General features: G+C 46.9%; 1 protein-coding gene across 1 annotated transcript in view; it reads right to left on the bottom strand.

Moving 5' to 3' along the window:
• ARRDC1 (arrestin domain containing 1) overlaps positions 1-19,178 on the bottom strand; it is a 67,089-nt gene extending 47,911 nt beyond the window's left edge. Inside the window, exon 1 of the mRNA XM_040324196.1 lies at positions 18,999-19,178. Coding sequence (XP_040180130.1) covers positions 18,999-19,116 — 118 coding nt within the window. The 5' untranslated portion in view covers positions 19,117-19,178. The remainder of the gene's footprint in view (positions 1-18,998) is intronic.
• Between the last annotated feature and the right edge of the window lie 2,934 nt (positions 19,179-22,112).

Here is a 22,112-nt window from a genome sequence, read left to right as displayed (position 1 = left end):
CGCAAGATCCCTAAAACAAACGATACACACGCTCAACCGTCCACTTAGTCCCTTGTGGCTGAAGACCATTGCTCAAGGCAAAGTGTTATCAGACTTTAGTAGAAGAGAATATAAAACACACACACACACACACACACACACACACACACACACACACACACAGTAAAAAAACTGTTTATGAGCAGCAAAGCAGGGCAACCTAAGGGTGGCTAAAAACGCATGAAAAACGCTAAAAACGTATGCAAGCGCTTTAAGAATGCAAGTTGCGTTTTCAAAACTCTTACAAGGGTTCTGTGTATGGTGACCATAGAGACAACCCCATACACATGAGAGGGGCCTCTATATAAAGCAGCAGCAGACTGAATCAGGGTCGCTTGTCTGAAGTCACCCACTGTGTCCACATCTATTTCTAAAGCATATAGCGACAGGCCCACAAATCCAGAAATGCTGGAGACTTTAGCTATTTGACATTAGAAAGAGAGGACCATTTCCTTTCATTAGTTACATTTACAGCAGTAATACAGAATGAAAAAAAAAAAAAAAAAAACACAAACACACACACACACACAGGAACCTTTACCTCATAAGACACAGCTATATAAAGTACAGTGTAGATGCATACTTTGAGTCACCATGTGTCCTGACTGGGTAAATTTACCCCCTTTGTCCAGTTGATCACGTTGACAAAGTGATAAAGAGAGGAAAAAAAAAAAAAACCACCACACACACACACACACACACACACACACACACACACACACACACACACACACACACACACACACACACTTTACAGAAATCTTTAAATGGAGACACCCATTTAGTGGAGATTTCCTGTCACTTCCTGATGTGTATGGGACAAGAACTGGAGGGAAAAATGTTTAATATAACACCTTGCAAGGGGTTCCAACCACTAAAAATCAAGGAAAGTGCCATTTATTCCTTTGAACAGCCAGTTTCAGTTGAAGTTTCAGTTAACGTTCTATTACAAAACTAGAAAGTGAAGTAACACTTTAGCTAAATGTCACACAGCTTCCTGCCCTGGATCATACATACAAAGTAGTTCTTCGTTCGGCTTCTGAAGAACAACAACTCTCAGCAAGCTGTGTTTGTTGGGAGGAAGAATTCTGCTGAAGTCACGGCTTTCAGCTGTTGGAAGATATCCGTATAGATTACAAAGCTTAGAAAAACATTCTGCATGCATATTGCAGGGACGCCCATCTGCCCACAAAGGGCGTTAAAAATTAATTATAGGAACAGCATACCCCGCTTGGAGAACAAAGACAACCCGCTGCTACTCGAGATTATTACCTCCTCTTTTCCTAGACAAGAAGATACAAAAATAGCTGTGAAATCGGCTTCCTCTATGAATGAAAAAACATTTATCTGACCCCGAGCCTCAATAGCATCCTACAAAGAAGGAAAAGCGAACAGCCGCCGATGAGCGAGAGGTCTTTTGCTGCCAGTCAAAGTGAAGTATATACCAGACTATACTTGTTTTGGGCGACAGGCATCCTGCAATTCCGTTTACGCGATTTTACCTTGATTTGTCAGGCGATAATTACGGCAAAAATCACGCCATTATCAGGGTGCCATTGGAAGTGACAGGGATCGCACAGGCATCCCTCGATTTGCCACCATTTCGAAAACACACAGCTTAAAAAAAAAAAAGTTTAAATGTAATTAACGCGGTGGGAATTTTTACACTGAAGTCAAAGGGGGGGGGGGGGGCGCAATTTTGCATTGAAGTCAATGAGACACATCTTTTTGTTTTCTATGGGCAAAACGTCAACTTTATTTTCAGTGGGCAATATATTGGTGCATCCACTTAGCGTGCGCCCTCCCCAAAAAAGGGAGCCTCCCACATAGATATGTAAAAAAACGCACACTTTGGGGGCACCTACTCACAAAACCACTGATTGTGTTACACATTACATATGGCAGCACATGGCAAAGTGAGAATCAGAACTCCACTATCTTAGTTTCCGAAGACAGTATTTTTTATTGAAAATTTGCGCTTGGCATAAAATAAAAAAATTGTCACTACCACCATTTTATTGTCCAGAGTCTCTTCTTTAAAACAAAATACACTATTTGGAGGGTTTAGCTAATCTTCAGGTCTACATTCTTTTTTTTTTTTTTTTAAACGCCCACAAAAACATCTCTGGCAGAAAAAGTTTTAAAGCAGGTTATATTACAGAAAATAATGGCCTGAAGAACCGATATGGCGCCTTTATCTTGATACTGGAATCCGAAAAATAAATAAATAAATAAATAACCTTTAGGGTCGGTTCACACCATGAATCGCACATAACACACTGTGCGTTCCTGTGCAACTCACATGTGATCTTGGTGCAGCGAGATTCCAGCCCACTCATTCAAATGGGTTACAATTGCGATGGACTGCATTAAAAGTAGTATGTGCACCACTTGGGGGGGGGGACGACGACGACGACGCACAGTAACTGGATTACATGGTACTATTGTACCATGTGATCCAGTGCAGGTAAACGCACTGCGCTTGTGTCCTACGTTTGGGGTGTCATTAACTTAACATTGACACCCGGTGCACATCACAACTGCAGTACATTGTGAACGTGGTGCAGGAAATCCTACCTTTTGTTATTCTGAAGAAATAGCCGTTTGTGTCCATGTGCAAAATGAAGGTGAATGGGAGCGATTTTATAATTATCCATCAGCTGCTGCACTTGCAGGGCTCTGAGGAAAGTGGAAGGGTCTGTATCCCTTTAGATAAGATCACCCTTTGGGAGAAGATCACCCTTTGGGAGAATCTCACCAAAAATGACAGTTTTGTTGCAGGGGATGCCAAAAAAAAGGCAGTGAGCCAATCACAAGCAGGAAATTACATATCTGGGGGACATTCTGTATACAAAACGCCTCCAGGTTGCCATATTGCATTTTACAGAAAATGACCGATGCAGATTGAAAAAAAAAAAAAAAAAAAAGGTAATTTTTAAACAACATTCAATTACAATATGACTTCTGTAGCAATTGTATACACCGTTTTTCCCCCTAGAATTTTCCCATGAAAGTGGAGTCACCGTTTAAAGTAATAGTAAACCACAGCTGAATGGAAAGAAAAATCCCTGCAAGGCAATGGAATAATGTGCTAGTATGCATTGTATACTAGCACATTACGACTTGCCTCAAAACGAAGCCCTCCAGAGCCGTGCTGTCAACGCTTACAGGTCTGTCTCCCTTCCGGGTTCATGGCCTCCAGCTAAATGAGTGGCTGGTGGTGTGATGACGTCACTCCCGTACATGCGCGGAGGTGCCACCGTTTACGGTACTGGCTCTGAAGGTCCGGCACTTATTCTGGACCTTCATAGAATATGCGCCGATGACATGACTGGCTGCATGCGCTATGAATAGCTTCTAAACAGTGCAAGCTCACAGCACCCACAGGCAAGCTTTATCTGTAGGTATAACAGAGTTTCCTGCCACTTTAAGGAAGACACAAGCAGTTAGTTGTGTGTTGGTAAACCTTCTGACACCATGAGGAAAGTGTACAGAAACACAGGACAGGCACAGAAACGCTGCTAAACAAACAGAATTCCTGGGGAAAACATTCTTCAAATATTTGGCCTGATTAATAACATCTAAACAAATGTGGGCTTGTTAGGAAAACTCCAGGGAGGAGGCAGAGAGGAAAGAAAACCGACGTACAACCTGCAAACTAGAAAACTGTGGCCAACTGTCGCTAGGCGTGCTGGGACTTGTAGTTCCATCACGTTGGATCTGGTTATCGAAAACCTGAATGAAATATGGAGGCCGCTTTTGCCATTCTAGGTCCGAAAATGCCAGCTGCCTGGCTTTCTCTAATACTTTGAGTCACTGAAATCACAACTAACTTCTTAGGGCTTCCTTTAAGTGGTAGTAAACTTAAACAGAAACACGATATTGTCAAAAGTATTGGGACGCCTGCCTTTACACACACACATGAACTTTAATGTCATCCCGTTCCATATTGAGTTGGCCCACCCTTTACAGATATAACAGCTTCAACTCTTCTGGGAAGGCTGTCCACAAGATTTAGGAGTGTCTATGGGAACGTTTGACCATTCTTTCAGAAGCGCATTTGTGAGGTCAGGCACTGGCGTTGGATGAGAAGGCCTGGCTCACAGTCTCCACTCTAAGGCCCCTTTCACATTGGACCTGTAGCCGCGGTGGCGGTATATCGGCGCTAAAAATAGCGGCGCTATACCGCCGCGGGAATCGTACGCTAGCGGTGCGGTATTTACCCCCGCTAGCGGCCGATAAAGGGTTAATACCGCCCTCTATAGAGGCGCATTGCGGGCGGTATTGCTGCAGTTTCCCATTGTTTTCAATGGGAAGGAGCGGTATACACGCCGCTCCTCTCACCGCTCCAAAGATGCTGCTGACAGGAGATTTTTTTTGTCTCCCGCCAGCGCATCGCCTCAGTGTGAAAGCCCTCCGGCTTTCACATCGAGGTAGCTGGGCAGGAGTTTTTCAGGCGGTATAGCAGCGCTATTTTTAGCGCTGTACCACCTAAAAAACTCCTCAATGTGAAAGGGGCCAAATTCACCCCAAAGGTGTTCTATCAGGTTGAGGGTCAGGATGTATATACTTAAATCCTACCAGTCTATTGGACACATGGCTGAATATTTTCCAAGGTATGGAAGACTGCATGGTTTCAAGTGCCAAGAGACAGGTGCAGTTCAATAGCACATAGCGGAGACACACGGGGGCCCTTTGCACTGCAGCCCCCCACTGACAGCTGTTGCCATTGTATTGAACCACCCCCCTTTAAATTCTCAAACCCTGTCCCTAGCAGCTTGAGGAGGGAAATTCTATCATTTTACAGACTGTTCATGATCCTTTGTCTGCACAAATACATTACAACTACACAATATGCTAAGACTCTTGACTTTTCACTGATACAAAACAAGCTGAACACAACTGTGACATATATAGAATATATATTATATACATACATATTAAAAATTTGATGAGGTCATCTATCTCATCTGATGACAGTGTACGGGCCTAGTAATTGGCTGCTCAGCACCAAGGACCTGTAAGGTGCCTGAAAGTGCTGGGTGGGGAACGGCATTGGGGGTAGACCAATAAAGGGGTTGTAAAGGTTTGTTTTTATTTTCTAAATAGGTTCCTTTAAGCTAGTACATTGTTGGTTCACTTACCTTTTCCTTCTAAACGTTTTTTTTCCCCTTTGTCTGAAGTTCTCACTTCCTGTTTCTCCTCAGTAAGCTTGCCCCCATCATCCAAGCTGTTCTGCCTGGGGGTTAGTCAGCCAGAACAGCTTACTGAGAAGGAACAGGAAGTGAGAAATTCAGACAAAAAAAACACACACACACACACACACACACACACACACACACACACACACACACACACACACACACACAAAAAAAAAAAAAAAGAAGGAAAAAGGTAAGTGAACCAACAATGCACTAGCTTAAAGCGGTAGTAAACCCTCTCTGACCTGTATTTGCCACAAAGAATGCACTGATGTCTACGACACACTGATAATGCAGGCTTTGACGGCTCCCGCACTGAGTGACCTCTTCGTTGCTCCAGCCAATCACAGCGCCGGAGTGGCGATACCCGGAGAGATGTCTGCGGCCGGAGGGGGAGACTAGGATGGCTTCAATCTAAGTTAAGAAAATCATAATGAGCTTGTATGCTAGTCATACTAGCTCATTATGCCTTTGTCTTGCAGGTTTTTATTTATTTTATTCAAATGTTTTGGGGGTTTACAACCGCTTTAAAAGGAACCCATTTAGAGAAAAAAAAAAAAAAAAAGAACCTTTACCTATTAAGAGATTCTGCAGAGAGCGTCTGCAGTAAAGCCCCACTATTTTTAGCAGTGCTTTACCGTCGTTTTTGCTGTGCTTTTCGGCCGCTAGCGGGGCACTTTTAACCCCGCTAGTTGCCGATAAAGGGTTAAGGGTTGCCAGCACTGCCCATTGATTTTAATGGGTAGGATCGCTTTAGGAGCGGTGTATACACCGCTTTTACAACGCCTCTAAGATGCTGCTTGCAGGACTTTTGAGCGTCCTGCCAGCACACTGCGCGAGGAGAGGCACTTTACAGGCGCTATTTTTAGTGCTATAGTACCTGTAAAGCACCTCAGTGTGAAAGAGGTCTAAGAAGACAGGATTCACCTCCTATGACCTAAAGCTGGCCATGGAGGAATCTAAATGCGGCTGGTCCAGCACGGACCCCCCAATGTATCTTAGGACTGACTCTTCTTCCCTAAAGGAAATACGCATCTTTAAAAAGTCTCTAAACCACCCATTTGCTGCTAGCAGGATATGGACAATTTTTTTTAAAAATAAAAATGAGATTCCATAACCACCAGGTAATGGACACTTACGCATTACAATAATAAAAAAAAATAAACACAAAAACAAACAAACACTTCAATTCCATGTGTACATTCAACCAAATTTATTCCCACAGGGAATCGACAAACCTCTCTCCGATCAACAGGTCACCAGAACAGGAAGAAAGAAAAAATCTTCAAGGAAGTAAACAGACACCAAAAAAAAAAACCTTTTGAGCCTCAAGCCCCTAGATTATAAGCTTTTTATTGCAGTTGATTTCCTTGTTGGAGATTTTCCTTTTTTCCCAGTCTGGGGGACAACATTGTTAACCGGGACAGGAAGTGAGAAGAAATCTCTCCAATGAGGAAGTAGGCAGCAATACGACTGGAACGCGACAGTCCAAAACATGAAATTCTCAGGAAAGAGGAAGTCGCTAGATAATGTGTCACAGATGAAACGAAAGATCGGCAATGGTACGGACATGTATAAAAATATCTACTACGGTCAGAAACAGGATGAGCATCATGTGCAGCTTAAAGGGCTCAGAACTCTATGAAGCCCACTGAAGAATGTGACAATATCTTCATGTACACAAGAGTACATCACCTTCCGGTCATAGAGGTTTCCTCAAAAGATATCATGGACAGGAAGCTAGCAATGTGCGAGAAAATCTCTTTACCTTAGGGTGAAAAAATGTATTTCCTAGTATATTTACTTCTCTGCATCCTTCTAGATCCTCCCAGAAAGCTCCTGAACAACTTCTGTTCTTTATTCCCTTTCATTTGCTGACATTTAGTATCTGTACCCCAGCTACATCACTAGCATAGTCTACAAATACCAACGCAATTGATCTCCTCATACCTCCCAAGACCTCCTGCTCTCACCTCCTCCCATGCTCGCCTCCAGGACTTTTTTAGAGCCTCTTCCATCCTATGGAACTCCCTAACCCAATCTGTCCAACTATCTACAACTCTGCTTTTAGATGATCCCGGAAAACCCTCCTCTTCAGAGAAGCCTATCCTGCCCACACCTAACAACTGTACTTTTATTTTCTCTGTCAGCTCATCTCCCAGAGTTAGTTAATTTTTTGTATTACCCGACCCTTCATTCTAGATTGTAAGCTCTAACGAGCAGGTCCTTCGATTTCTCCTGTATTGAATTGTAACTGTGCTGTCTGCCCCCATGTTGTAAAGCGCCGTACAAACTGTTGGCACTATATAAATCTATTATAATAATAATCTTTTCATCTCTCTGAACTAGAAAGCCACTAACTCCATGACATTTAGAAGAGAGAAAGAAAAAAAAAAAAAAAAAGAAAAAAAAAAGAAGAAGAAGGGGGGGGAGGCGCTTTTTTGTTGTGCCTACGACAACATTTCTCCTCCTGAGATACAGTGCAGTGACTAAGCATGGTGACCCTAGGACAGAAGTTACTGGCAGGATCACTAGGTGAAAATAACAGGAAAAGAAGCTGTATTCAACTTCCTATAATCATAAAAAAAAAAAAAAAGAAAAAAAAAAAGAAAGCGTCAACCAGCAAATGCATAAGTAACCCATTAATGCAAAAAGGTATCCAAACAGTGCATCTAAAAGCCAAGACTGCTGCTGGGCGTTCTGTGTCCAACTGCTCCCTGTTGGGACGTGCAATCTTCAAATATTTGCAGCTCTGAGATAACGTGTGAGCAAAATGGCGAGAGCTACAAAGAAAGTCAATGTTGGAACAAGGCAGCACGGAGACGTGCTCTGTGTGTAATTATATATATATATATATATATATATATATATATATATATATATATATATATATATATATATATATATATATATATATATATAAAACTTTTTTCACTCATAGTTGGCGTTTGGCTGAAGCCATTATCAACTGCGTTTACTCTTTTAAAATCATAATGGCAACAGAAACTACCCAAATGACCCTGATCAAAAGTTTACATACCCCAGTTCTTAATACTGTGTATTGCCCCCCTTTAACATCAATGGCAGCTTGAAGTCTTTTGTGGCATTTATGGATGAGGCTCTATCTTCTCAGATGGTAAAGCTGTTCATTCCTCTTGGCAAAAAGCCTCCAGTTCCTGTAAATTTTTGGGCTGTCTTGCATGAATTGCACATTTGAGATCTCCCCAGAGTGGCTCAATGATATTGAGGTCAGGAGACTGAGATGGCCACTCCAGAACCTTCACTTTATTCTGCTGTAACCAATGACGGGTCGACTTGGCCTTGTGTTTTGGATCATTGTCATGTTGAAAGGTCCAAGTACGTCCCATGCACAGCTTCCTGACCGATGAATGCAAAAGTTACTCCAGTATTTTTTGATAACATACTGCATTCATCTTGCCAACCGAATTTCTTGTGCCTTTGTAGCTCACACATCCCCCAAAACATCAGCGATCCACCTCCATACCTTTAATCATAGGCCTTGTTGACTTCTCTCCAAATGAGCTTTTTGGACACAACCATAAACACTACAATTTTGGTCTCATCACTCCAAATGACTTTACCAGAAGTCTTGAGGCTTGCCTCTATGCGTTTTGGCATATTGTAAGCAAAATACTTTGTGGCATTTGCGTAGTAATGGCTTTCTTCTGGCGACGCGACCATGCAGTCCCATCTGCCTTTTGAAACAGCCACACCACATGTTTTCAGAGGATCCTGTATTTCAACTGAAGTTATTTGTGGGTTTTTCTTTGCATCCAAAACCATTTACTGGCAGTTGTGACTGACATTTTAGTTGGTCTACCTGACCGTGGTTTGGTTTCAACAGAATCCCTCATTTTCCACTTCTTGATTAGAGTTTGAACACTGCCGATTGGCATTCTAAATTTGCTTGGATATCGGTTTATTTCCCTTTTCTGGTTTTATACAATTTAACTACCTTTTTTTTGCTGATCCTTTGACAATGCTTTTGCTTTACCCATGACTCAGAATCCAGAAACGTCAGTGCAGCACTAGATGAAAGATGCAAGAGTCTGTCAGGAGTCCAGAAATGCATTGACCTTTTACACACACACACACACCAATTACAAGCAAACAGATCCCAGGTGAGGATGGTTACCTTTAATAGCAATTCAGACCCCTTTGTGTCAACTTGTGTGTGCATGTTATCAGGCTAAAATCACCAGGGTATGTAAACTTTTGATCAGGGTCATTTGGGTAGTTTCTGTTGCCATTATGATTTAAAAAGAGTAAACACAGTTGATCGATAATAAATGGCTTCAGCCAAACACTAACCATGAGTGAAAAATGTTTGTGTCATTCACATTCTCTGAATAATGGCCAAGAAATCATAATTTTTTCAGGATATGTAAACTTATGGGCACAATTGTACACAGGGGTGTCCACCATCACTGCTGCGATCCTTAGAAACCTCTGCACCATACCCTCTGCTCGCTCAGCACTTTCAGCTCCCTGCTGCACATACCCTGGTCTGGGCAGGGGACCTCCCGTCTCCGGGGGGGGGCTAAACTACTAACAGCCCCTTGTTCATAAAGGCTGTGCATTGCTGTAAACTCAGCCTGGTGGAGGTTTTGTCCCTCTGAAGACTTTTCAAAAGCCTCCAGAACCCAATCTGGGAATAACAGAACCTAGAGAAAATTAAAAAAAAAAAAAAAAAATGCCTAAACATAAATGGTCAACAAGCTGGGAAGGGGATATCAGGTCTGCTTTTTTGTTACACAAAGCCATTGGCTTGAATTGTGCAGCATTACAACCTTGGGCTTGCTGATGGCATTCTAAAAAACGTTGATATCATAGGTTGATAAAGACGACATCAGGCGCCTGAAAAGATCCTTGTGTGTCCCTCTCCTTCAGCACTTTAGCTGAACAGAGAGAAACTGAGGGTGAAAACAAAAAAACGCTGGAATACTATTTAGTACTAGTGTGAAAAGGTTTATTTGCTTCGTAAAAATGCTAGTAGTCCTATGTATGCTGTGCATTATGTAGAACTTCTTTTTTTTTTTTTTTTAATATATATATATATATATATATATATATATATATATATATATTAATTAAAAAAAAAAAAAAATAATGGGGTGCCTCAAGATTGTGCATAATTTTAAAGGGCGTCTTGACTGAAAAAAAGAAGATGGATTGAGAAACACTGCTCTGGAGCCCCTCAGTCGTCATCCTCTAACCTACAGACAACTGTCCCCACCATGAACAGGCCCCACTTGGTTGTGTGTGCTGCTCAGGACAAATGTTCCCAGTCCTCCCCTGTAATGGGGACAACTGTTCCAGTGACAACTGTTGAAAAAGGATTTTTACTTCCTGCTGTCTCTCCAGCACAAAGGACTAAAGGGAAATTTCCCCAATGGAACCTGTTCTTGTGCAGGTCGCTGACATGATCTGATCTCCCTGTAGGTGGCTAGAGAGAGATAGGACAGGTTCCTCCATACACTGACAGCCTTGTGGTTTCTTCATCCGTCACACTGCAGACAACCCTGAGGTGTCATCTTCCATCTGTGCCGATTACCAAAATTTTAACCTTTAAGTGCACCATTTTTTTTTTTTATAAATTACTTTATTTTTCAAAATAAGAATCTCACGCTGCCATTTCTTTTTTGTTTTAATCCTCCTCTCCTCGGGTCTCCCGTTGATGCTCCAGCTTGCTATGTGCCCACTTGTGTGCTCGCTCCCAAGCAATGCACCCGTTCCTGGTGCTCTTTGACAGCAGTGGCAGCCATTAGCTCTGGCATCTAAACCAATGAAGAGCGAGAGAGCCTCAGCTACTGTGCACATTGCTTGATCGGGCTCAGGTATGCATTTAGGGGGTGCTGGGGAGCTTCATGCACAGAAACACAGAATGCAATAAGGTTATAAATAAAAATAAAAAAAAAAACACACCACACACACACACACACACACACACACACACACACACACACATCTCCTGTGAAGGCAAAGAAGGCATTTGCCTTGGGTGCCTGTACCAGGATGATGCCCCCGCGCCTCTCATGTCCCAACGGGAGATCCGAGCTACCAGCCGGCTGTTCGTAACGGTAAACCGGAAGTGATGCCATCAATTTTGGTTTACTCGGAAACCATTGGCACCAGTTTTAAAAGTTTTTACAAATAAAAATACCAATCTCTGTGTTTTGAATGCTTTTAAGTGCAGAGGAGGGATGTGAGGGTCGCTCTTTAAAGAGCATGTGTCACAAGCATGTTTACATTCTTTGTGACAGCAATAAATGTGCAAAAAAAAAAAAAAGCGATCTTCCTTAAAATAATGCTTTATGGTGGACCAGATTTCTTGGTTCTGAAAGGGAACCTCGTTCAAGACCAGAGCCTTTTTCACCCAAGAATGGCAGTTCTATTTCTGAGGCAGATAATAAACTGCGATTCTACCCGAACCACACACACACCATTTGATTCTTGAGCTTCAGAAAGTTTTTTGGTACAAAGTTTGGATTGCCAAACTTGGCTAGCTATGGTCTACAACCTCCGATTATTGGTCAACGAGGCCATTCATTTCAGTTACTATCCTGTAATGGCTCAACAGCAAAGAAAGAAGAGGTGAGGGGTCTGGACATCCTAAAGGAAGTCAATATGTGCATAACGGACTGCTCTGGATTATGGGGCTCCTGGAAAGCTAAGCTACCTGCACATATCAGGAGGAGCCAAAAGCAGGGGCAGTTTGATGACTTGACTTCATTGGAGCACATTTTAGGAATGACACATTACTACATATCAGTGAATAAGGAAAAAAAAAATCTCAGCCGTCTCCAAACCTTGGAGACCGAAGACCACCACAGATCAGAAGCCTGCTGGCCTAATGATTCACATTACGGGAACTCAAGCACCGAGTCACACGGCTAACCATCTACTAGAACAGGCCTCGACATATCCCAGGAGCCTCAACTACAGCTGCTGCCTAACCAACCGAGCCAAGCGTTTTCATATCAATGGAAGTTCACACCCCCTTACTTTTGGGATATTTCAGAACATATTTTATTGCATGAAACATGGGCCAATGAAGGCGTCTTCCTATGCGGCTCAGTGTCTGTCTTATTTATCTTCTTCCAAAATGCACTTTCACTTCCCAAAAAGCTCTTGTGAAAAGTTATTTGAAACGTGATGAGGGCTCAGACCACACAGACGCCATTACAGAAAGGCTCCAAAACAAAATTAAATCACGCTTGATTTTCCAAGTATATACGCTTGCACAAAAAAAAAAGTTCATGACTGTGTACACAAATGCCTGACACAACGGCCCCCACTGAAGCCTCCCAAGTGCCGGTTCACACTGCTGCGCTGAGAATTTATTCCTTTTTTTCAGTACATTCTGGAGGTGAGAATTTACCACGAATTGAATGCAAATTTTAGGAGTGGGACATAACTGCGATTAATGTTCTAGCCAATGGAATCCCAATGTAAAAAAAAAAAAAAACACTTCCTGGTTTTTGTGGAGAATAGTGTGGTGGAATTTGCACATATGTGAACCAAATGCGATTCCAGAAAGATTTACATTGATGTCCATGGAGACTAAATTCACAACGCCCTAAAGTCGCACAAGACCTTTTTTTCATCGCATTCGGAGAGGAATCGCAACGCATAGATGTGAACCACCATCATTGAAAACAATGACTTTTTGGATGACATGCGAATCTAGTTCGTGTTTAACGCAACGCATCGCATTCGGTATCAACTCGCACAAGTGTGAACCGGCACTCAACTTGATTTCTGCATTTGCTTGTTATAGTAAAATTACACTGAACAGTCTGAGCGATCAGAAAAAAAATAGGAGAAATGTATCCTCTCGCCGAAAGCAGACTGATGACACCATCTCAGCAGTCACTGGAGCTTATTGACGGCTTTTTAATAATGAATGTTCAAGCTTTTCTGAAAATGGATATGGTTGCTGTATACGATGACATGTCAGGAGTCGGACGTTATACAGGCAGGACTGTAAAGTCGGAATAAATGGGAAACGCACTTGGCGTCATTCTTTTTTTAATGCACTACCTCTACTTTGGATAACAAATTAGCACGTAGGCTAGTGATCAGACGTGCATGAATGTGTACATACAATGCTTTATATACAAGTGACATCCCCACAAAATACCTTTAGAATGCATCATCTGCACAGTTTATTGATATAAAGCAGGGATATGCAATTAGCGGACCTCCAGCTGTTGCAAAACTACAAGTCCCATCATGCCTCTGCCTCTGGGTGTCATGCTTGTGGCTGTCAGAGTCTTGCTATGCCTCATGGAATTTGTAGTTCTGCAACAGCTGGAGGTCCGCTAATCGCCTATCCCTGATATAAAGCATTGACAAATACCACAGCTTTCTACACAGGCCTGACCCCAAAGGAGGCACACATCAATATGGTCCCAGGTTTCAAGATGTAGGTGGAATTCCACTTCACCACGGGAAGAATATACAAATTTCATACAAATATTTTCCCTGCTGGGCTCTGAACACCAAAGCAATAACCACTTAAAGCGGAGGTTCACACAAAAAGTGAACCTCCGCTTTTTGGATCCCCCCCCCCTCCGGTGTCACATTTGACACCTTTCAGGGGGAGGGGGGTGCAGATACCTGTCCGAGATAGAGGTCTTTGCACCATTTCCGGGTTCTGATCCCTGCGGGGAATCCAGCCGGTCACCCCCCCCGATGTCTTCTGGAAAACACTGTTCCCAGGAGAGAGCGGGGACCAGTGACGTCACGCCATCGATCCCCGCGCATGCGCAGTAGGGAATCGGGCAGTGAAGCCGCAAGGCTTCACTTCCTTATTCCCTCACCGAAGATGGTGGCGGAAGCCAACATCGCGGGCAGCTGCCGTATTTGTAGCTGCTGGCTTTAAAAAAAAAAAAAAAAAAAAAAAAAAAACAACAACAATGCATCTGCCCCTGAAGCATATTGCATACACACACACACACACACACACACACTCTAAAATAGATAGATATTATATACACACACACCAAAGTTTAGCCAGACACTTCCTGTTCCATGATGACAACACTTAACAGTTCAGTTGTGGGGGGGGGGGGGGGGGGGGGGGGAGATTTCTTTACCGAGTCGCAACTGCATTACTGTTGCGGCACACATTCATCTCTATGGGGTGCAATGGCCGATGATATCGCCTGCATGTAGTGTGTTTTTGCCACAAGTTGTGTTTTTCTAATCTGCCAAACAAATTTGCCACACACCACGCACTGCACAAATCGTGGTAAATATTTTTTTTTTTTTAAATAAAAATAAAAGCACAGCAAGAAGCACTGCAGAAACACTTAGCATATGTGTCTACCTGATGTAAAAACAACATGCAAGTAAACAAAAACAAAATACAATTCTATTAGAACAGCAATGCTCTACATAATGATTTCTAAGAGTTTCTCTCTACTTTAGCCCCCATTCCCACCAAATCTGACTTCGCACGATTTCAAAGCCGCAGGTCAGTGTGTCTACAAGTCGCACCTGAAAGCACAAAACAAATTGGGCAGGAACCTTTTTGTATCGCTGTGGCACCGCAAAGTTGGCGTTGCACTAATTTGAACAGGTCCATTTCCAACAATAGGGTGCGACTTGTCATGTAATTTGGATCGGTCAAATCACATGACAAGTCGCACTGGTGTGAACGGGGACTTAATGCTACAGTCTATGGGCTACGCTGTAAAAACATATGGATCTATAGGGAGTACCATCTGAACTACAAATAAAAACTTTAGGGACAATTTACATCTATGTTTTGTAACACACATAGTACCGCAATGCACATTACACACTGACGCACTGTAGTATCATTCACTTTGAATCGCACCCCAATACATTGCAACACACTTTGGTGTTCTGGCAAAAATGTTATTAGGTCCACTATTTGGGACTTTGGGGACCGTGGATGTCCACTGATTAGAAACAGCGGCCTTACTGCAACGCACATTACTGTGTGACGTGATGCACGTGAATTTACTTATCGCAGAATCAGAAATGATCAATATTCAGGTTTTAAAAAGAGAAAAACTTGTAGGGGGAGGGTGGGGGGGGGTAGTGTGACTTTAAAGTTTGGAGCTGCCACAGTTCAGTATGGATGTGCGATGACAGGAGAGTTCAGGCTACAACTGGTCTGAGCACATTAATATCCAATGAGGACATAGCGGAGCCAAGTGCTTCCAGGTGAGCTCAGATGGCTTCTCTATGGAGGGCCGCCTCTGCTCCTGACACCCTGCACAGACCTGCCCCGACAATAAAAGGGGAGGGTGATGGTGGAGGGCCACCTTGGCCCTGGATGGGGGGGGGGGGGCTGATGGTGGAGGGCTCCTGTCCACAATAAGTGAGGAGAGTGATGGTGGGGGAGGCACCTCTGCTCCTGGGTGAGGGTAGGCACCTCTGCTCCTGGCACCCTGAAGTGTCCACAATAAGTGAGGAGTGATGGTGGGAGAGGCACCTCTGCTCCTGTGTGAGGAGGCACCTCTGCTCCTGGGTGAGGGTGGGGGGGGAGGCACCCCTGCTCCTGGGTGAGGGTGAGGCACCCCTGCTCCTGGGTGAGGGTGTGGGGGAGGCGCCCCTGGGTGAGGGTGGGTGGGAGGCGCCCCTGCTCCTGGGTGAGGGTGGGGGGGAGGCACGTCTGCTCCTGGCACCCTGCAGTGTCCACAATAAGTGAGGAGAGTGATGGTGGGAGAGGCACCTCTGCTCCTGGGTGATGGTGGGAGAGGCACCTCTGCTCCTGGGTGAGGGAAGGCACCTCTGCTCCTGGGTGAGGGAAGGCACCTCTGCTCCTGGCACCCTGCAGTGTCCACAATAAGTGAGGAGAGATGGTGGGAGAGGCACCTCTGCTTCTGGCACCCTGCAGTGTCTACAATAAGTGAGGAGGGTGAGGGTGGGGGGAGGCACCTCTGCTCCTGGCTCCCTGCAGTGTCCACAATAAGTGAGGAGGGTGGGGGTGGGGGGAGGCACCTCTGCTCCTGGCTGCCTGCAGTGTCCACAATAAGTGAGGAGGGTGGGGGGGAGGCACCTCTGCTCCTGGCACCCTGCAGTGTCCACAATAAGTGAGGGTGGGGGGAGGCACCTCTGCCCCTGGCTCCCTGCAGTGTCCACTCTGACAATAAGTGAGGAGGGTGATGGTCGGGGGGGCTGGGGGGACCTTTGCTCCTAGGTGATGTTGATGTTAGAGGGCCATCTCTGCTCCTGGCACCCTGCACTGTGTCCGCCCTAAATAGGAGGGGAGGGCGATGGCGATTATCTCCTTCTCTGGGCCGCAGGAGGTGACAGAGGGCAAGGATCCAGCAGCGGCTGTAATCTGGATTACCAGGAGGGCTGGACAGAAAGGAGAGGCCTAGTATATCCACAGAGGTGGAGGGGGACTGGAGAGAGGAAACCTGTACACGAAGGCCATCACTGCTAACCTTGTCTTCTGAAGATACTACATTCCTGGCTGTCACGTTGATTCTATGGCTTGAGTCGCTGATCAACAAGTACACAGATCCAGAGTCTTGACAACATTTGGATTCTTTGAAGTCAGCCACAAATTCAGATATACTAAAGCCAAAAACAGCCAAGCAAATAGCATTTTCAGAAGGAGGCCAACAATGGCAGTGTCTTTAAACAAAGGTAAACACTCTCTGGCTATAGCGTGCAAAGTTATTTTGGTTTGGGGCGAGGATGGATTACCTGCCATTCCTTCACCAATGGTGGCATGTTATTGTCCCCATCCTTCTCCTAAGGCCGTGAGGAAGGTGGCACAGACCCCCACCCCTGAGAATTCCACACAAAGCTGACCTATCAGGTCATCCTTCAGACACCAGTACACTGCCTGCGCTCCTGGACTGACTCATGATACTCCGGAGGCTTCTCTGATCTGTAACATTTCTTCACAATGACTCCAAGATGTGCTCTATTGCCTATAAAGAGGAGGCAATGCCTGGAATGTTCTCATCGTCATACAGCTTCATTCCATTTGTTTTACCTGGTCTGAGCTGCAATGTCAGACTCAATGGTGCCTCAATGCAGGATACCTCACACATTCCTCCCACCAGTGCACAAAGACATGGATGAGCGAGTTTGGGGTGGAGGAACTTGACTGGCCTGCACAGAGTCCTGACCTAAACCCGATAGAACATCTTTGGGATGAATTAGAGCAAGGACTATGAGCCAAGCCACCTCGTCAAAAGCACTACTGGAAGAATGGTCAAACATTCCCATAGACACTCCTAAACCTTGTGGACAGCCTTCCCAGAAGAGCTGAAGCTGTAAAGAGTGGGCCAACTCAATATTGAACCCTACAGACTAAGACTGGGATGCCATTAAAGTTCATGTGTAAAGGCCGGCGTCCCAATACTTTTGACAATATAGACGTATTTAAAGCGGATGTCCGCTGAAAAAAAAAAAATATTAAAACTCAGCAGCTACAAATACTGCAGCTGCTGACTTTTAATATTAGGACACTTACCTGTCCTGGAGTGCAGCGCCGTCACTCTGCTGCCCCCCCACCATCCTCGGTGAGGGAACCAGGAAGTGAAGTGCTCCGGCTTCACTGCCCGGTTCCCTACGGCGCATGCCGAAGTCGCGCTGCGCCAGCTGACTGGCTTTCGCTGTGCTCTGGGAGCCGAGTGTTCCCAGAACACAAGGGGGGGGGGGGGGCAGGAGGTGACGTGCTGCCCGCAGACTGTGGCCGGAAGTGGGTGCAAATACCTGTCTTTAGACAAACAATCTTGGTCAGTCCCCAGAGCCCCCCCATACTGATCTTGGTCAGTCCCCAGAGCCCCCCCAATACTGATCTTGGTCAGTCCCCAGAGCCCCCCCCCCCCCATACTGATCTTGGTCAGTCCCCAGAGCCCCCATACTGATCTTGGGGAGTCCCCAGAGCCCCCCCCCCCATACTGATCTTGGTCAGTCCCCAGAGCCCCCCCCCCCCCATACTGATCTTGGTCAGTCCCCAGAGCCCCCATACTGATCTTGGTGAGTCCCCAGAGCCCCCCCCCATACTGATCTTGGTCAGTCCCCAGAGCCCCCCCCCCATACTGATCTTGGTCAGTCCCCAGAGCCCCCCCCCCATACTGATCTTGGTCAGTCCCCAGAGCCCCCCCATACTGATCTTGGTCAGTCCCCAGAGCCCCCATACTGATCTTGGTGAGTCCCCAGAGCCCCCCCCATACTGATCTTGGTCAGTCCCCAGAGCCCCCCCCCCATACTGATCTTGGTCAGTCCCCAGAGAGCCCCCCTCCCCCATACGGATCTTGGTCAGTCCCCAGAGAGCCCCCCTCCCCCATACGGATCTTGGTCAGTCGTCGCCCCCCCCCCCCCCATACTGACCTTGGTCAGTCACCCCCCCCCCATACTGATCTGGGACCGATTGGTAGATACCCCCCCCCCCCATCTCTGGTGACAGGTATTTTGCAGGGGGTCAGAGATGTTCCAATATGGAACACACCAGGGGAGGGCCGGGGGCACCCATAACTCCAGGGTGATGCCCACCATGCCAGGAACACCTCACTAATGGCATTAGACACCAGCTGCTGACTTGTAGGAGGAATCTATGACTTGGGGAATGCCGGCCCATCTACAGGGATCCTTTGCTGCACAGGAGGTGCTGGGACTTGTAGTTCTCCACCAGCCAGCAATCCTCAGCAGAGCCCCATGGTGGGATGACATGCTGGACGTCTCCCCTTGGTGCTGGAGGTGAGGCCAGCAAGTGCCAATTAAAGGGCCACCCACCTTTGTAGTGCAGGACAGCGCTGGTCCTGATGGTGACCGTCCCACACAGCGCCTCCCCCGGGCTGTATACCACCCGGCTGTCCCGCAGGCTGATCTCGAAGAGCTGCACCTTCCCCATGGCCGGTACCGAGCGCTGACTGAGCGGAGTGCCAGCTGCCTCCTGACGTCACCGGGAGCACTGCATTCAGGCCCGCCCTCCGATACTGATACGCCCCTAGCCTGCTCTGCTCTGCTGTAGGGAAGGAGGGAGGGGGAGTCGGAGCGGTGCTGGCACTGATAGGGGAGGGGCCTAGGACTGTGCATGGAGAGGAGAGGCGGGGGTCGGCCGTGCATAGCACTGTGTTTGTGTGTATAGGAGGAGGCGGAGCGGTCTGTACACAGCAAGGTGTGTGTGTGTATAGGAGGAGGCGGAGCGGTCTGTATACAGCAAGGTGTGTGTGTATGGGAGGAGGCGGAGCGGTCTGTACACAGCAAGGTGTGTGCATGGGAGGGGGCGGAGCGGTCTGTACACAGCGCGGTGTATGGGAAGGGGCGGAGCTGTGAGCGGTCTGTGCTGTAGGTATGGGGGCCGGTCTGTGCTGTAGGTATGGGGGGCGGTCAGGGGTCTGTGCTGTAGGTATGGGGGGCGGTCAGGGGTCTGTGCTGTAGGTATGGGGGGCGGTCAGGGGTCTGTGCTGTAGGTATGGGGGGCGGTCAGGGGTCTGTGCTGTAGGTATGGGGGTCAGGGGTCTGTGCTGTAGGTATGGGGGGCGGTCAGGGGTCTGTGCTGTAGGTATGAGCGGTCAGTGGTCTGTGCTGTATGTATGAGCGGTCAGGGGTCTGTGCTGTAGGTATGAGCGGTCAGGGGTCTGTGCTGTAGGTATAGGGGGGTCAGGGATCTGTGCTGTAGGTATGAGTGGCCAGGGGTCTGTGCTGTAAATATCGAGGGGGTCTGTGCTGTAGGTATGGGGGGGTCAGGGGTCTGTGCTGTAGGTATGGGGGGGGGGGGGGGTTCAGGGGCCTGTGCTGTAGGTATGAGCGGTCAGGGGTCTGTGCTGTAAATATCGAGGGGTCTGTGCTGTAGGTATGGGGGGGGGTCGGGGGGGTCAGGGGGCTGTGCTGTAGGTATGGGGGGGTTCAGGGGTCTGTGCTGTAGGTATAAGCGGTCAGGGGTCTGTGCTGTAAATATCGAGGGGTCTGTGCTGTAGGTATGGGGGGGTCAGGGGTCTGTGCTGTAGGTATGAGTGGTCAGGGGTCTGTGCTGTAGGTATGTGGGGGTCTGTGCTGTAGGTATGGGGGTCAGGGGGTCTGTGCTGTAGATATGGGGGGGTCAGGGGTCTGTGCTGTAGGTATGGGGGGTCAGGGGGGGTCTGTGCTGTAGATATGGGGGGGTCAGGGGTCTGTGCTGTAGGTATGAGCGGTCAGGGGTCTGTGCTGTAGGTATGAGCGGTAAGGGGTCTGTTCTGTAGGTATGAGCGATCAGGAGTCTGTGCTGTAGGTATGAGCGGTAAGGGGTCTGTGCTGTAGGTATGGGGGGGGGTTAGGGGTCTGTGCTGTAGGTATGAGCGGTAAGGGGTCTGTGCTGTAGGTATGGGGGGGGTCAGGGGTCTGTGCTGTAGGTATGAGCGGTAAGGGGTCTGTGCTGTAGGTATGAGCGGTAAGGGGTCTGTGCTGTAGGTATGGGGGGGGGGGGTCAGGGGTCTGTGCTGTAGGTATGAGCGGTCAGGGGTCTGTGCTGTAGGTATGGGGGGGGTCAGGGGTCTGTGCTGTAGATATGAGCGGTAAGGGGTCTGTGCTGTAGGTATGAGCGGTAAGGGGTCTGTGCTGTAGGTATGAGCGGTCAGGGGTCTGTGCTGTAGGTATGAGCGGTCAGGGGTCTGTGCTGTAGGTATGAGCGGTAAGGGGTCTGTGCTGTAGGTATGAGCGGTCAGGGGTCTGTGCTGTAGGTATGAGCGGTCAGGGGTCTGTGCTGTAGGTATGAGCGGTAAGGGGTCTGTGCTGTAGGTATGAGCGGTAAGGGGTCTGTGCTGTAGGTATGAGCGGTAAGGGGTCTGTGCTGTAGGTATGAGCGGTAAGGGGTCTGTGCTGTAGGTATGAGCGGTAAGGGGTCTGTGCTGTAGGTATGAGCGGTAAGGGGTCTGTGCTGTAGGTATGAGCGGTCAGGGGTCTGTGCTGTAGGTATGAGCGGTAAGGGGTCTGTGCTGTAGGTATGAGCGGTAAGGGGTCTGTGCTGTAGGTATGAGCGGTAAGGGGTCTGTGCTGTAGGTATGAGCGGTAAGGGGTCTGTGCTGTAGGTATGAGCGGTCAGGGGTCTGTGCTGTAGGTATGAGCGGTCAGGGGTCTGTGCTGTAGGTATGAGCGGTCAGGGGTCTGTGCTGTAGGTATGAGCGGTCAGGATTCTGTGCTGTAGGTATGAGCGGTAAGGGGTCTGTGCTGTAGGTATGGGGGGGGGTGTTAGGGGTCTGTGTAGGTATGGGGGGGGGGGTCATGGGTCTGCGCTCTGGGGAAAGCACAAATTAGCCTTGATGTCACATGATCACAACCTGAGTTGTGTAATTGTGCACTGTGAGGAATGTTGGTAATAAAAGCAATGCCTTCGTGTTTACACAGTGAGTAATGGATTTGCATTGATTGCCCCGGAGTACACAATACAAGGAAGAAGTTGAATAGTTTGAGACATTTTCTCTAATAATAACCAGGCTGTATGGTCACTTTGTACAGTAAATAACGGTGGTAAAGTAGGGTTCGTGTTATTATTTAGATAATGCAAGTACACTCCACCTTGGTCTGTGTTGTAGAGGAGCTTACACTCCAATGTCCCAATAATAGTGTTGCGCTAATACATATGTATGTTAATACTGTAGCTCCATTCCACAGTGCAGTACAGAAAACACTGAGCTATCCCCACAATGTCTGTACAAGAGGAGCTAACAATTTAGTTCCCTCTCAATGCCCAATCAAACGAACCCACAGTTTGCTTCTCCACCAGACCGTATGTATTCGGTTTGGGAGATTCGCACAATCATAGGAAGAACATACATATCCAATGTCCCTGGGGGAACTAAACCTAGAACCCCAGTGCTGCCAAGCAATGGGGATGATTACCCAATACTGTCAGTGAAGATTAGTGACACT

This window comes from Rana temporaria, chromosome 9 (assembly GCF_905171775.1).
Source record: "Rana temporaria chromosome 9, aRanTem1.1, whole genome shotgun sequence".
Lineage (NCBI taxonomy): Eukaryota > Metazoa > Chordata > Amphibia > Anura > Ranidae > Rana > Rana temporaria.
The sequence above is the reverse complement of the archived record's forward strand: the minus strand, read 5'-3'. Positions and strand labels throughout refer to the sequence as shown.